General features: G+C 30.8%; 2 protein-coding genes across 6 annotated transcripts; one reads left to right on the top strand and one right to left on the bottom strand.

The window, feature by feature from the left end:
• Positions 1-690: 690 nt before the first annotated feature.
• Positions 691-4,250, bottom strand: LOC111276949 (uncharacterized). 2 transcript variants are annotated; one of them, XM_022862936.2, is made up of 6 exons: positions 4,023-4,250; positions 3,865-3,914; positions 3,387-3,492; positions 3,239-3,297; positions 915-997; positions 691-787 (listed from the first exon to the last, which is right to left on the bottom strand). In XM_022862936.2, the coding sequence occupies exons 1-5, from the start codon at positions 4,131-4,133 to the stop codon at positions 946-948; spliced, it is 378 nt and encodes a 125-aa protein (XP_022718671.2). In that variant the 5' UTR covers positions 4,134-4,250; the 3' UTR covers positions 691-787; positions 915-945. The 2 variants fall into 2 exon arrangements, with proteins under 2 accessions (XP_022718671.2, XP_022718670.2); XM_022862935.2 differs by having other exon boundaries at positions 691-997.
• Positions 4,251-5,191: 941 nt separating this feature from the next.
• On the top strand, positions 5,192-9,594 carry LOC111276946 (disease resistance protein RPM1-like). 4 transcript variants are annotated; one of them, XM_089763776.1, is made up of 3 exons: positions 5,192-5,398; positions 6,134-9,175; positions 9,331-9,594. In XM_089763776.1, exon 2 carries the CDS (start codon positions 6,335-6,337, stop codon positions 9,143-9,145), a length of 2,811 nt encoding a protein of 936 aa, XP_089619902.1. In that variant the 5' UTR covers positions 5,192-5,398; positions 6,134-6,334; the 3' UTR covers positions 9,146-9,175; positions 9,331-9,594. The 4 variants fall into 4 exon arrangements, with proteins under 4 accessions (XP_089619902.1, XP_089619901.1, XP_022718668.2 ...); XM_089763775.1 differs by having other exon boundaries at positions 6,308-9,594; XM_022862933.2 differs by having other exon boundaries at positions 6,161-9,594.
• Positions 9,595-14,503: the final 4,909 nt, after the last annotated feature.

Below are 14,503 nucleotides of genomic sequence, written 5' to 3'. Positions count from 1 at the left end.
AAATATTGAACGAAATCTAAAAAATCATATAGTTAAAAAAGAAAAAAGTTGGTTTTGCTCTTTCATTGATTACATTAATTTTTTTTTTTTTTGGTTCAACTAAACCAATGAAATTGATTATATTTTACGCAAAGCTAAAATAAATAAAAGAAAATGTAAGTGGGTATTACCTATATCCGATTAAGACAAAGCTTTACCAAAAGTTGTAGTCCTAAGGACAAAGACACAAAGCATAGGTTAATAGGAATTTCCAAATAGACCTTCAATCAAATCTTCTGAATTAGGCTTAAACTAAAATTGATCCACTTGGCCCACAAGCACTGCAATTAAATGAAGTAATCATGTGTTGGTAATCCTAATGCTATATATATAAAAAAAAAAAAGAGAATATACAGATATAAAAAATAAAAAGCATATAAACATTTAACTCAATAATAAATGCTTGAATACGAATTTTTAATTTTTGGGAAGGTTTTTGTATGATATGTAAATTATGTAAATTACAACTATGTTTCTTTTCTTTTTTTTTTTTCAGTTGCAAAAAAAAAAATTCCCTCACTTCTGGTGTGAATTTAACTCATAAATTGATTTACATTTTCGGGTGTTCAGTTGTTACATCCAAAAGCACTACTCTATCACGCCTTGATATACTCTGGACATGGTCCAGGACTCCATAAAAGAGTTTGAAAAAAAAAAAAAGAAAAGCTCAATGCTTGATTAAAATTCAAAATACAGATAGCAATCACAAGATAAAACCGACCCACAGCCACACTCACTGCATTGGGCCCTGAAAAAAAGTGAAAGCATTAAAATAAAAAAAAGTGGAGAGAGAAGACTGAAAAAAAAAAAACGTTGTTATTACTTTCTGTCATGTAAAGACAATCATTAATACAGAACCAATATCCAACTCATACTCGCACAATCAATGCTGCCAGCCTAAATGGTTTAATAGTCAAAGGAACCCCTGACACCTTCAAGGCTCTCTCCTAATGATAACCTGTAAAAAAAGAAAAAAAAAAGTTCAATAAAGATGAGTTGTAGTGAAAAAATGTTGTTAAACTCCATTACTTAGCTAAGGTACATCCTAGAATGTTATGATAAATTTATGTAAAAGAAAAAAAAAAAGGGCCAGGGGTGGTGAAGAAATACACCAACATGAATAAACATCAAAACCGGCCACAAAAAAGGAAGCACAGGAAGGCCATTAGGCAGAAAATGATGAACTCCAGCTCAGGATAATCAACTGAGCATGACATATGACAGATGTATTACTCAGAGGCAGATCCAGATGGTGGACACCCCCAAAGATTGGATCACAAGAAAATTCGAAAGCAACCATATGACTAAAGCAAGCTTCTAGAGTGAGAGTTTGAATACAATTATACAAGGACAAATGCATTGCTTTAGTTGAGAAGCCAACATGTGCATTTTATAAAGTAAACTGACAAGAACAAAAGCATATAAAAATGGATTGATATCCAACGGAACAAGTGTCCAAAAATTAATGTGCGACAAAAACACAATGGGAATTGCTCAAAATTAGTCACTTTTCTCACTTTGCAGGAAAACAGCCTAACTGTGTAGATTTTATTGGCTTTACTATATATGCACGAGGAAAATATGATTTTCTAACATCACATCATTGGAAGAGTCATCGATATAAATGGAAACAAGGACATCGAACAGATTAAAAACATATGACATTATACTTCCAAATGGAGAAGCAGAAAAAAGCATCCCTACCAACCGAGATTTCATACACACTCGAGGGATAGTCAACATTTGTCAATAACTTATTGGTTTACTATACTAAGGTATGAATCACACAACTAGTTTATAAAGCAGAATTAAATCGAAGACACAATATCAATCAATGTCCACCAAAAGCATGGAAATAATAACTAAGCCTTAAATTTGTTCCCAGCATTTTTCAAGTTAAATTGGCCAGTGTCTAGATCCTGCCATCCCACCAATGCGGGTCAAAAATGTATTTTCACCTCCATTTAAATGCATTGGATGATGATCAGAAAGATAAGCAACTTAACCATCCCTCATATGTAAGCAATGAGAAAAGTTAATTGCTGTTTCTTGCCCTCAGAAATAAAGGCTTCTTTTGGAACCATGTCTTACACATTTGAGAAATTATATCAATTAGTCAAAGAAAAGAAAAAAGAACGAAAAGAAATTATATGAAAGCCTATTACAAGGGTTTAAATATTCACAATCCTGTCTCTAAGCCCCAAAAATTCATCCTCAAACATCCAAAATTAATGTGCATTTTCAGAAAGTTCAAAACATCATGGAACTTTTTCACTTCTTTCTCACTAGATAAGAGTTACTAATGCTCATCAAATAACCAGCAACGATAAAACCATCACAAGAAAATACAGGCAAGATTCAAAACATAAGTTAGGCAGTTTGGCCACAATTGAAAGAGAGCCATTTCATAGAAAGATAGCCCAACTAATGAACAGAGAAAACAACAACCAACAATTTGGATAAGGTCTACCCATACTACCTTTAAAGAAATGAACAGTGATCAACTGTCTTTAAAAGTACTGATATAGTGCAATCACTAGCACAGAAGTAAGATGTACAGTATGAGAAATTGTCAAAATTAATGTGAAGAGCAAGGCATGGATAAGACAGCATTGACCTTCAGACTTTCTTTTCACCTCATTACTATAGGCTCAAAATGTGGAATGCTAGCACCTCGAGAAAGCAAGGGGGAAAAACTCAAATGGTATGTCTAATTTATTCCTTTTACTTTCATCTGTCACAAGTAAAATGAAGGTACTCCACTTGCCGACTTAAGGTTTCTAATCAAAGTAGAAATTGAATGCTTTAATGAGGCTAATTATAAAGCAACCAAAACTGTCTGATGATCTAATGCCAAGATATAGGGAAACCAGTAAATGTATTGTACACCGTTTAGTCCAAGGATGCAGAAGTTACCTACCAAAGAAACTGTGGTGAGTTACAATTACAGCCTAAACTAAAGGAAAGGAGTATGACTTACCCTATAAGATATCTCTGAACTAGACACTAGTGTTTGTGTGTGTGTCTGTGTGTGTACACATTCTTTAAAGGCTACACACTGCACTAACAGAACTACTTCTATTACCACAACCAAAGTCCAAACTCCCTCTCATTTCAATATATGTTCAATAACAGCATGATTATTGTACAATATAAAACAGAAAAGACATGATGAATCCATAAAAGTTGTGAAACTTACTTATACATGCAGTATTTGAACTCTTGGCTCCTTATAAAATCTTTCTCTCCTTCTTCAAGCTACAAGACAGAAAACACAAAAGAAATCATTAAACCAGACAACAGAAACAGATTCATACAGCACTATAGCAAAGAAGGATTTTACATACGGGATCACTTTCATATATAAGCTCGTAACAAGCCAGAGAAAGGCACTTCAAAGCACAATTCTCCTTTGCTATTGATGAAGACTTACATTGCCCACCCCACAATCCACTGATTCCATAATCAAACAGAATAAAATACAATAATCAGTACAAGGAAAAAAAAAATCTTCTTGAAAATTATTGCATCCTGCTAAGTATCAAAACCCAAAATTTCCATATCCATTCATCGTCTTCACTTAAAAAAAATACAAGTCCCTCTAATGGAGGAGAATAAAAGTTGAATTGAGAAAAGATTTCAAAAACACAAATAAAGTCCACTAAAATAGTCGATACAAATAACTCTATCTAAGATTTAATTAAATATTATGCAAGAATATTAAAAAAAACCAGATTTATTTCAATTTAAATAAGCAGAAATTCAGCCTAATTGAAGAAAAACATAAAGACCCAAAATTAAAGGAGAAAAATAGAAAATACCCACCTGTCGATATCAGCATAACATTCACTCTTCTTTTTCTTAATCTCAGAATCCTGTGAATCGCCATTAAAACAAACCAAGTAAGAACAAAACACAACAAAAGGAAAAAAAATCAAATTAAAAGAAAAAAAAAGGAAAATAGAAAGAGAAATTGGGTGTACTGTGATTGGATTACGAGATTTGGCCAGGACTGAAGGAAGGAAATTTGCAGAAGACAATAGAATTAATAATAAAATAATGTAACGTGAAGGAAGATTATAATTATTGGACATTGATCTTGGTTTTGGGTCTTTCTCGGTGAGGTTTGTTTGTAAAAGTAGAGGAACAAGAAAGGTGATTTTTCGTTAATCGTCAAACGTTAGCAGAAGTGGCGTGGGAGTAGAATTTCGAACAGTTAATGCAGTTGCGAGCAGTTGAATTTGGCCGACATGAAAGTCGACGGGCCTAATCACTGATCGCTCGACCCAGCTGAAACGTCCATTTGAGTTCCTAACCACTGCCATGAAATTTGGGTCCATCCGGCCCCAAACCAACGCATTGCCCAGGCCCTTTTAACTGGTTTATTATTTTTATATTATTTATTATATTAATTATTTATTCTTTAAACTATATAATTAGCTTTCAATCTCTTTTACATTTTCTATTCTTGGTTTATATACTCTTTATTTTCTTTTATTAGATCCATTTACATTTAATAATTACAATGGCAATTAGAGAATATTCAAAATATATAACAAAATTGTTAAATATTTTGAAGAAATTAATATATAAATCAATATAAAATTATATTAAACTCACATACTAGACTTAAACCTATAATCCCAAAAACTTAAAATTTAAAATTAAGACAAGATTTCTTCAGTTGAATTTCATTTGTTTAATCTGAACAAATGAGAAGAAAAAAAAAAAAGTAAATCGAGATCTCTTAAATTCAACTTATAAATTATTTTATACATGTTATGATATATATGTTCGACAGTCAATATTTTCAATTTCAATGTAAAAACACAACTGTAAAAATGAACAGCACAGTAAATTAATAATAATGGAAACACACAAAATATTAAACCCTTTTTAAATCTGGAGAGATGAATTTTTTAGATTTCATAAATAGAGTTAAAGAATACATAAAAATAAAACATGTATTAGTTAATTAATTAATGTTAATTTTTTTAATCTTCTCAATTTATAAAATTTAAAAATTTCATGATAATTATATTTATTTATTTTTAAATGTTGATTTTATGTTTAATGTAATACAAAGTTAATTTATTAATGGTGATGATACGGTGATAGTGGTAGTGGATGGTGGTGAAGTTTACTTTTCCTCGTTTCTTCTTTTAGTCTTTGGTTGACTCTGATTTCCGCGTTCTCCTTCTTCTACCCTAATCTTGATTTTTTGCATTTCCTCCATTAACATATGAATTGTATGACGATTCCGTTTCTTTTTTCTTTTATATATACTTCTCAATCTCTCAAAAACTCATAAAAACTTGTATATTCCCTCAATCAAATTCAACAAGTATATTATGAGCAGGTGCGTACGCTTCTCTTTTCCTTTTTTTCTCTTTTTTTTTTTTTAATTTGCATTTTTTTTGTTAAATCCTATATTTTAATTCAGTATTCATGCTAGTTTCCTTGAACCTTGGATTAAGAAAAAATTTTTGAACTGAGTTTTTTTATAGTATTTTTAAATAAAATTATCATAATAGATAAGACTTAAATGAAAATTTTAAAATAAAAATCATGAAATTTTTATTAAAAATAATTAATAAAAACTCTAATTTGCTAAGGAAGTTTTTGTTTAATGACAAAAAAAAAAAAAAAAAAACCTTAAAATCTTAAAGTTTTAAATGCAAATTTGGATTTGATTATGATTGTAAGTTTTACAAAAGAATTTTAATTTAAAATCTAAATAAATATATTGATAGAATTCAAAAAAAAATTAATAATATATAAAAATAATTAAAAATATCATTTATAATTAACATTTGATCCGTACTTATTCACATATAAAAATGTTATAAAAAATTTAGTAAAAATATTTATATAAAATATATATATCAAATTTATTAATTTTTTTTTTCAAATCTATATATTGCAAAATTTTTCTATCTATCCATTTAAAATTTTAATTTTAATTTTTATTTAATCTGTTTTAATAAGTTTTTCCCAACTGTATTCAACCAAGTAACACCATTACCATATTCATTAACCTCTCTCTTACTTTTTTTATTTTTTTTTTATTTTTTGCTTTTGAATTGTATGACAGTGAGTTCATTGTCTTCATTTATTTTAGTTGAATCCGTCAAAAGGAATGGTGTCATTTAGGAGTGAAATTTTTACAATGTACAATTGCAAGTAGAATGTCACTGTTGGTTCTGCATCCAAGAGGAGAAGCATTGCTTGTGATCAAGTGGGGCGTAATCATACATTTTCTTTACAGCTTCAAGACAGAGTGATAATTTTGCGGATGGTGCCCGAAATAGCGATGGCTTTGAGCGCAACAGATGTATTATTCAGCAAAATACTCTCCATGTTGGAAAACCAAGCATCTTTGCAGAGTGGGGTTGGTGATGAAATCAATGAAATCAAGCTTGAGCTGAGTAGCATGAGATCCTTTCTTGAGGATGCTGATGATGGACCACGAGCACAAAGCAAAGCAGAGAATGACTGGGTGGCAGGTGTGCGAGAAATATCTTACCAAGTAGAAGACATTATTGACGAGTACATGTATGACATGAACAAGCAACAACAATGGAAGGGTAACTTCCTAAAGGGTATTCAATTTCCACAGAATCTATGGTTGAAGCATAAATTAGGGAGGAAGTTACGAGATATCAAAGAAAGGATCAAAAGCATTCCAGAGAGAAGACAAAGATATGGGGTTTATCAGTTAGAAGGGAGGGATAGAAGAAGAGAGGGAATGCTCGGAAATTATGATCTTAATTGGTTGAAAAATGAAAGTGAGTCTTCTCTTTTTCTTAAAGATGATGATCTTGTTGGCATCAAAAAGACACAACGGGAATTGTTGGATTGGTTGACAAATGGGAACCTTGAAAGGACCGTTATCTCAGTGACTGGAATGGGTGGTTCAGGCAAAACCACACTTGTTGCCAACACCTTTATCAAACAAACTGTCAAGCAACATTTTGACTTCTGTGCCTGGACCACTGTCTCACAACAATATACAATTGAAGAGTTGCTTAGATCCACGATTAAAGAAATCTACAAGAAGAATAATGAACAAACTCCTGTGAACTTGAACAGCCTCAGCTACAGGGATTTGGGAGAGAAACTGGAGAAGTATTTGCAGGCAAGGAGATATCTTATTGTGCTAGATGATGTGTGGAACCTCAACCTCTGGCAACAGATCAGCAGAGTCCTTCCTAATGGAAGGAATGGAAGCCGTGTCATGCTTACTACGCGAATGGGAGAGGTAGCTTCTTTTCAGTTTGGGACTACAAACCACGTCCTTGAACTTAAGCCCTTAAGAGACAATGAGGCTTGGACCCTCTTTTGCATGAAAGCTTTCCCAAGCAACCTTGGTCAATGTCCACCAAATCTTGATTCTTTAGCACGAAATCTAGCTGAAAAATGTAAAGGCCTGCCATTAGCTATTGTAGCTTTGGGAGGATTGTTGTCTTCCAAGAAGTTCATTGCAGAATGGAGAATAATCCATGACAACTTAAATTGGGAGCTCAGTCACAACCCTGAGCTTGGAGCATTGAAGTGTATCTTATTGCTTAGCTATTATCATTTACCTTACCGACTCAAGCATTGCTTTCTATACTGTTGCATATTTCCAGAAGATTATTTGATTAGGCGAAACAGGCTCATTAGACTGTGGATGGCAGAGGGTTTTGTGGAGCCAGTCAACGGAGCAACACCAGAAGTTGTAGCTGAGAGATACCTGATGGAATTGATTTCTCGGGGATTGCTTCAAGTTACAAAGAGGAATGAATCCGGAAGGCCCCAAGCATGTAAGATGCACGACATTCTACGAGAGCTTGCAGTTTCAATATCAGAATCGGAAAAGTTTGTTGCTATATCTGATAGGAAAGAAGCAGTAGTAGAAGACAATGGGATTCGCCGCTTGTCAATTGTGGTAAGGGATAAAGAGATAAAAGCAAGAAAGGGTATATCACAACTTCGTTCATTGTTTGTTTTTGCTGTTGATGAAATCTCTAAATCTTCCTTCAATAGGTTGCCATCTGGTTTTAAACTACTGACAGTGTTGGATTTACAAGATGCCCCAATCAGTCAACTCCCAAGTGAAATGGCATATTTATTCAATTTGAGGTATCTCAACTTAACCAGGACTCAAGTGAAAGAGCTCCCGAAATCCATCGGAGAACTTTGTAACTTACAGTCTTTGTTCCTTAAAGAAACCCAAATTGAAGAGCTTCCACCAGGAATTGTGAAGTTGAAAAATCTGCGGCATCTGATTGTTTACCGTTTCAATATCAAAGGGACTGACTATGATCGTTGGGTAAGCATGCGCCTACCATCCGATATTTTCATGGTAAAGAACTTGCAAGTTTTGACTTTTGCAGAAGCAGGGGACACCTTTATAAAGAATCTCAGCAAAATGACACAGCTGAAAAGGCTTTGTTTTGCCAATGTAAAGGAAGCTAATGAGAGAGAGCTGTGCTTCTCCCTTGGGAAAACATCCCTTCTTCGCTACTTGATGGTGATGTCTTGTAATGAAAAGGAGCGATTGAAGATGGATAAACTTGTTAAAGCTCCTCCTTGCCTTGAGAAACTTATTCTGGCTGGGAAATTGGAGAAGGTGCCGCACTGGTTTAGCTCACTTCACAACCTGACTTGCTTGAGATTACATTGGTCTAGATTGAGGGAAGATTTTGTTTCTCACATCCAAGCATTGCCTAACCTGGGGCGAATTACACTTGTAAATGCATACCTAGGGGAGCGATTGTGCTTTCTTGAAGGGTTCCCAAAGCTTAAGATTTTAAGAATACAGAAATTCCCTGAGTTGAAAGAAATTGTGATAAACAAAGGAGTGATGCCAGATCTCCAGGAGCTAAATATCCGTGAATGCCAAAAGTTTGTCAAGTTACCACATGGTTGGGAAAGTTTACCTCATCTCAAAAAGGTTTGTTTAAGGGATGTTTCGAGTGAAATTGTAGAGAAAATCTGTGGAGCTTCAGAAAGTATGGATCAACCAACAATCAGAGTCATCTTACTGAGCAAAGTAGAAGAAGAAGATGATGATGGTGAATTTCAATCTAATTTCAAGTGGGTGTATCGAACCTATGACTGACCCAAAGAAAGGGGAATGGTAAATCTAATTGTAAGTACCCAGCACTCATACTTTTGTTTCCCGTTGCAAGCATGACATTCTGTCCGCTTAACTGTGCCCAAAATGCTCGGTGGCTACTCAATTTCTCCATCATTCTTGAACATTCAAATGGCACTTTTATTCTGTTTACCTTCTTTCATTTTCAGGTTATTTGAGAAAGTTGACAACAAGTCTGGGGCGGTTTGGTCGAATAAAGTTACCAGTTCATGCATGGAAACAATTGTTATTATCGTAATTAGTGGTTTGCTTTTCATCTTACATATAATATAATTGTATTGTTACATATTGTCATTTATAACTATATAATACATATATATATATATATATATATATTAGTGTTTGGCACGTACTTGACACATGTAATTCTTATCTCTAAATATTCATTCTAATAAATAAACTTTTTTATATTATGATAACAATGATAAATACTAACAATAAACTAATTTGATTTTGATATAATATAAGTAAATTTTGATAATTTTTTTATATAATTTTGATTTTGATAACCTTTAATAAAATTTTGATAACTTTCGATATAATTTTGATAACTTATGATATAATTTTGATAACTATTGATACAATTATAGTAATTTCTAATAAAATTTTAATAACCTCTTGCTATAAATTTAGTAATCTATTAGTAACTTATAACATAGTTTTGGTAATTATTGATAAAATTTGTATCATCATATATTTAACAATAGAGTTTCTTTCTTCGTTAGGGCTTTTGTTCCTATGTCATCGCCCTCTTGACGGAGAGTCGTAGAAATCCTTACTTTTTTAATGACCAATGAAAAGGGATGAATCTTTCTCACCTAAACTATTTTTCATTGTAGTTTAAGCATTTATGTATTTCTCAATTACGAGTAGGACATTGGTCAAAGTTTTGGATGGCTCTAAAGATAAGGTCAGCTTGAGTTGATACTCTTTGTCATTGAGTCCATTTGTTAGACCGGTTACAATAGTCTTTTGTTGTATGTCTTTTAGTTGTAGTGCTTCCACGTAAAAACGTATGACATAATCCTTTAATGATTCATTTCAGCCTTGAAGGATTGACATCAAGCTTAATGTCGTTTTCTTCGTTCTTCATCTACTTACAAATAGGGACAGGAAAAAGTGGTTGAGCTTTGTAAATGTCATGATTAACCTCAGCTTTAGGCTGCTATACTAAGATCAAGCCACACCCTTAAAGGAAGTAGCAAAGCCTTTACACAGCAAAGCTTCGTCTGCACCCTGCATCATCATATTAGTTTTATAAAGTTCTAGATGGTTAAAGGAATCAGATGTACTATCATAAGTTTCTAATGTTGGCATTTTGTACCCTTTTGGAGGTATAGCTCTATCAATTTCTTCAGTGAAGGGTGAGATCTCCAAAAATTTAAGCTCATCCTCAAAAGCTACCACTTTCCCTTTTAGTGTTTTCTCTATGGCTTGCATCCGAGTTTTCAGGTCTTTGTTCGACTGGGGTTCCACATCTATTTGTTTTAATTTTTAGGTTGCGGCATATGTTGAGTTGTGACTTAGGTAATGGTGAGCAACTAAGATATCGTGATCTTCTTCTTTGGAAACCAATGAAGCTTTTACCTCTTCATAGCTTGGCTACCTTTCCACAGCTTATTGGCCAAAAGTGACTAGGTCAGGCACCTTTGAGGCCTGGGGTGGAATTATGGTTTGTAGCATTTGTTTAAGAGCTTATATCTACTTGGTTAGAGCTTGGAATTGCTCCATGGTCAGACTAGTTTGTTGTGGGGCAAGTCAGTCTACATGCTAACTATTGTGTGTTTTTGCTCCAACCGGAGTGACTACCTTTCCTTCTTTCAAGGCTTTCTTCTTTGAGGGCATGATTTGAAGTTGGGTTGATGAATAAAAAGCCCTTTACCTAACATGCCAAATGTTGATGTCGAGCTCTAACGTGAAAGTACTCTTGGATGGATAAGAAATGGAAAAAGGTGGTTTGATGCAATGGCAGGAAATATTCTTTGCATTTGCACTCCAATGCATAAGTAAAAAACTAAAATAGAAGAGATTGGAATGAGAGAAAAATAAGTGATTAGAGTAAGATAGAACTTGGAATGATAGTACTTGGATTGCCATATTTATAGGTGAAGGGCAAGAGACCAATGAGGGACAATAATGACATGGTCAAGCTAATGTGATATTGAACTTGTCAAGTTAACTTACATGTCAAGTTGGCACAAATGCCTGAAATGCTTTTGGTTGTCTATTGTCAGCCTCTAATAGTGGAAAAAGATCACAATGCCCTTTTAACCACTAAATGCCTTCAACACGTACCTTGCAGCAACTTTCACTCAACCCCTTAACTAAATCAAAGCCTTTCATCACTTAAAACCCATGACAATACTAATAAGAAAGGTGCGATGTATTATCTATCTTTTTTTTTTCTTTTAGAAAGAGAGAATTTATTTTCTATCTTAAATCAATAAATCTTTGGTTCATTGCTCCAACTAAACCCACAACTGACAATTAGTCGAATTTCACCTCATGGGTTTTTTTAGGTCTTGGCCCTAATGTAAATATTTTGATCAAAATACACATTGAATTACTAGTGTATATATATATATATATATATATATATATATATTAAATAGTCAATTTCATAGAGATTTGAGGAAAAGAGGATGTTAATGAGGTATTGTCTCTTTTTTATTTTTGCTTTTATTAGGTTTTGGTTTTTAATTTTTTTCATTAATTTTTTTACTTTATTTTTCTAATATCCATCCTTTTTTATTTTTTTGCTATTCTTGAATTTTTGGGTTTTTAACATTAATTTTTAATTAAATATATTTTGTAAAAAAATCAATAAATGTAATGACAAAAAATTTAAATTCAATGGACTTTTATTCATCCTGATCTAATGATGGTGCACTTTTTAAAAATTTGAAATCCATTTGAGATTTTTTTAAGTTAGATCAAAAGTTGGTTTAGGATATTTCACCTTGCTCTGGGTATATAAAATGTATATATTTTATTATACATCCATCCATTTATTATGTTAAAGTTGTAGATTTTAGAGGAATGAGAGAGAATTTATGTGGCATTCCATTCTTCTTCAAAATTATACCTTTTTTAATCTTTTTATTTTTTTAATTTTATTAAATCTATTTTTTATTTTTAATTTTTTAATTTGTTTTTTTCAATTATGTTGTTTATTTTATAAATTTTGGAAAAAAAAAAAAAAGCTAATAGTAGAGATGATAAAAAATTCATATCAAATTAATTTTGATTCGCATCGATTCAACATATGCATACTTTTAAAAAAATGAGATCAAGTTGAATTTTTTTTTTAAATGAGATCGAGTTGAAGAGGGATTTAAGGTGTCCCATCTTTTCTTGAGTGTTAATGTGATGCCTCTCTCTTTTTTTTTTGTTTTTTTTTTCTTTGTTTTTTAAAGCTTTTGATCTCTTTGTTTAATTTTTTCTTTTTCTTTTTAAATTGTTTTTACCTTTAGTTTTTTATTAGATAAATTTTATAATAAAAAAGTCAATTGTGATATAAATGATAAAACAATTGTATCCGATGGATCTTAATTTACCCCAATCCAATTGATGCACTTTCTTTTAATTTGGGACAATTGATTTGCATTTTTTTTTTAAATCAAGCTTGAATAAGAGTAATGTTTTGGGTAATACATCTCGACCTTAGTATATATAAAAATATATTTTATTATTTATTTAATTCTATATTTATACATGTATTTAGTTAAAAATATTATTAAATATCTTAATTTAATAAATTTACGTGCAATCCATTTTGACTTCTTTGTTTTTATCATTTTATTTGTTTTTAAATTTTTTATTGGATAAATTTTTTAAAGAAAAAGCCAATGGATGTAAAGATGACAAACTACCTATATTTTATGGGTTTCGTTATAATCCAATTGATGCGAGTTTTTCTTTAAATAGGAATTACGTTAAATTTTATCTTTTTGAATAATTTGAGTCAAGTCTGGATCGAATTTAGAGTGCTCTGTCCCAATCCTCATAAGGTTATATAAAAGAATATATTTTATTATTTATTTAATTTATATTTTTATATGTACTATATTAATAAAGATATTATTTAATATCTTAATTTAAAAAATAACATTTATATATAATTAAGTTATAATTTATATTAAAAAATAAATACTTTTAAATTAGTTTATATATATATATATATATATTGTCTTCCATTAAAACTTAGTATAAAAATTTTACTTCTCTTATAGTCAAAACATAATTTTAAAAAATACAAAATAGTCCTACAGTGAAGCAGGAGCCTAATTCTAGCTTTATATATAAATTTTCATATTTTACATTATACATAATAAGCTTTTTTTTGTTTTTTCTATTTTCTATTTTTTCCCATTTAATAAATATTTTTTATATTTTAAATTTTTATGTGGAACCTGTTTGGGCCGCCATGTATCAAGCTTTTTTTTTTCTTTTTTATTATTTAATATTTTTTATATTTAATTTTTTTCTTTTGTAAGGCCTATTTGATATTATGTGTTAAGCTTATTGTTTTTTATTCATTTTCTTACTTTTTAATATTTAACAAATATTTTTGTAATTTTTTTTTGTAAGATTCATTTGATATTATTGACTAAAAATATATATTTTTTATATTTTTTATTCTTTTTTCTTAAATTAGATAACTTTGTAAAAAATTATATTGATGGAAGTGTCTCCATAGCATCCAGATTTAATTTTTTTCAACCCTTATTTTTTATAAATCATTATTGTTAAAAGGTTGATAATAAAAATTTTATAAAAATAGCTTTTCATTGCTAATATCGCGTGATAACTCAATTTTTTTTCCTTTTTTTGTTTTAATTTTTTCTCCCTTTATTTTTTATTAGATCAGTTGTGTAAGCCAAAAAAACCAATGATGTGCCCACATGGCATCCTATTTTATTTTTTGCCTTTCGTCTTTTTTTTAATTAGATAAATATTACAATAAAAGAAATAAGTAAATATATATTTTAAAATAAAAGTCAATTGAGGTATATACAGACAACAAAAATACCTGTATACGTAGGTTTAGATTCATATGGATTTAATTGGTCCTTTTTTTTTTAATTTAGGATCAGGTCGAGTTTTTTTTTAAAATCAAAGTTAAGTTGCAAGCGAGTTTAGGGTGTTTTGCCCCCTCTAAATATATATAAATATATATTTTATTATTTATTTAATTTTATATTATAAATGTATGTATTATATTAATAAAGTTATTTTTTACATTTTTTTGTTTTTTTTGTTTGTTTATTTGATAAATCTTGCAACAAAAGGAATCAATCAATAAAGATAAAAAAAATAATT

The sequence above is a fragment of the Durio zibethinus genome, chromosome 7 (assembly GCF_047325235.1).
Source record: "Durio zibethinus cultivar Kanyao isolate XHJ-2024 chromosome 7, ASM4732523v1, whole genome shotgun sequence".
Lineage (NCBI taxonomy): Eukaryota > Viridiplantae > Streptophyta > Magnoliopsida > Malvales > Malvaceae > Durio > Durio zibethinus.
The sequence above is the reverse complement of the archived record's forward strand: the minus strand, read 5'-3'. Positions and strand labels throughout refer to the sequence as shown.

Bases quoted from the DNA above. Each gene is read 5' to 3' on its own strand.
- LOC111276946 (XM_089763775.1), top strand. From the start codon at position 6,335: ATGGTGCCCGAAATAGCGATGGCTTTGAGCGCAACAGATGTATTATTC.
- LOC111276949 (XM_022862935.2), bottom strand. From the start codon at position 4,133: ATGTCCAATAATTATAATCTTCCTTCACGTTACATTATTTTATTATTA. The intron at 3,915-4,022 runs GTACACCCAATT...GGCGATTCACAG, and splicing joins AATCTCGTAATCCAATCACA to GATTCTGAGATTAAGAAAAA. The intron at 3,298-3,386 runs GTATGTAAAATC...TCTGTCTTGTAG, and splicing joins TTATATATGAAAGTGATCCC to CTTGAAGAAGGAGAGAAAGA.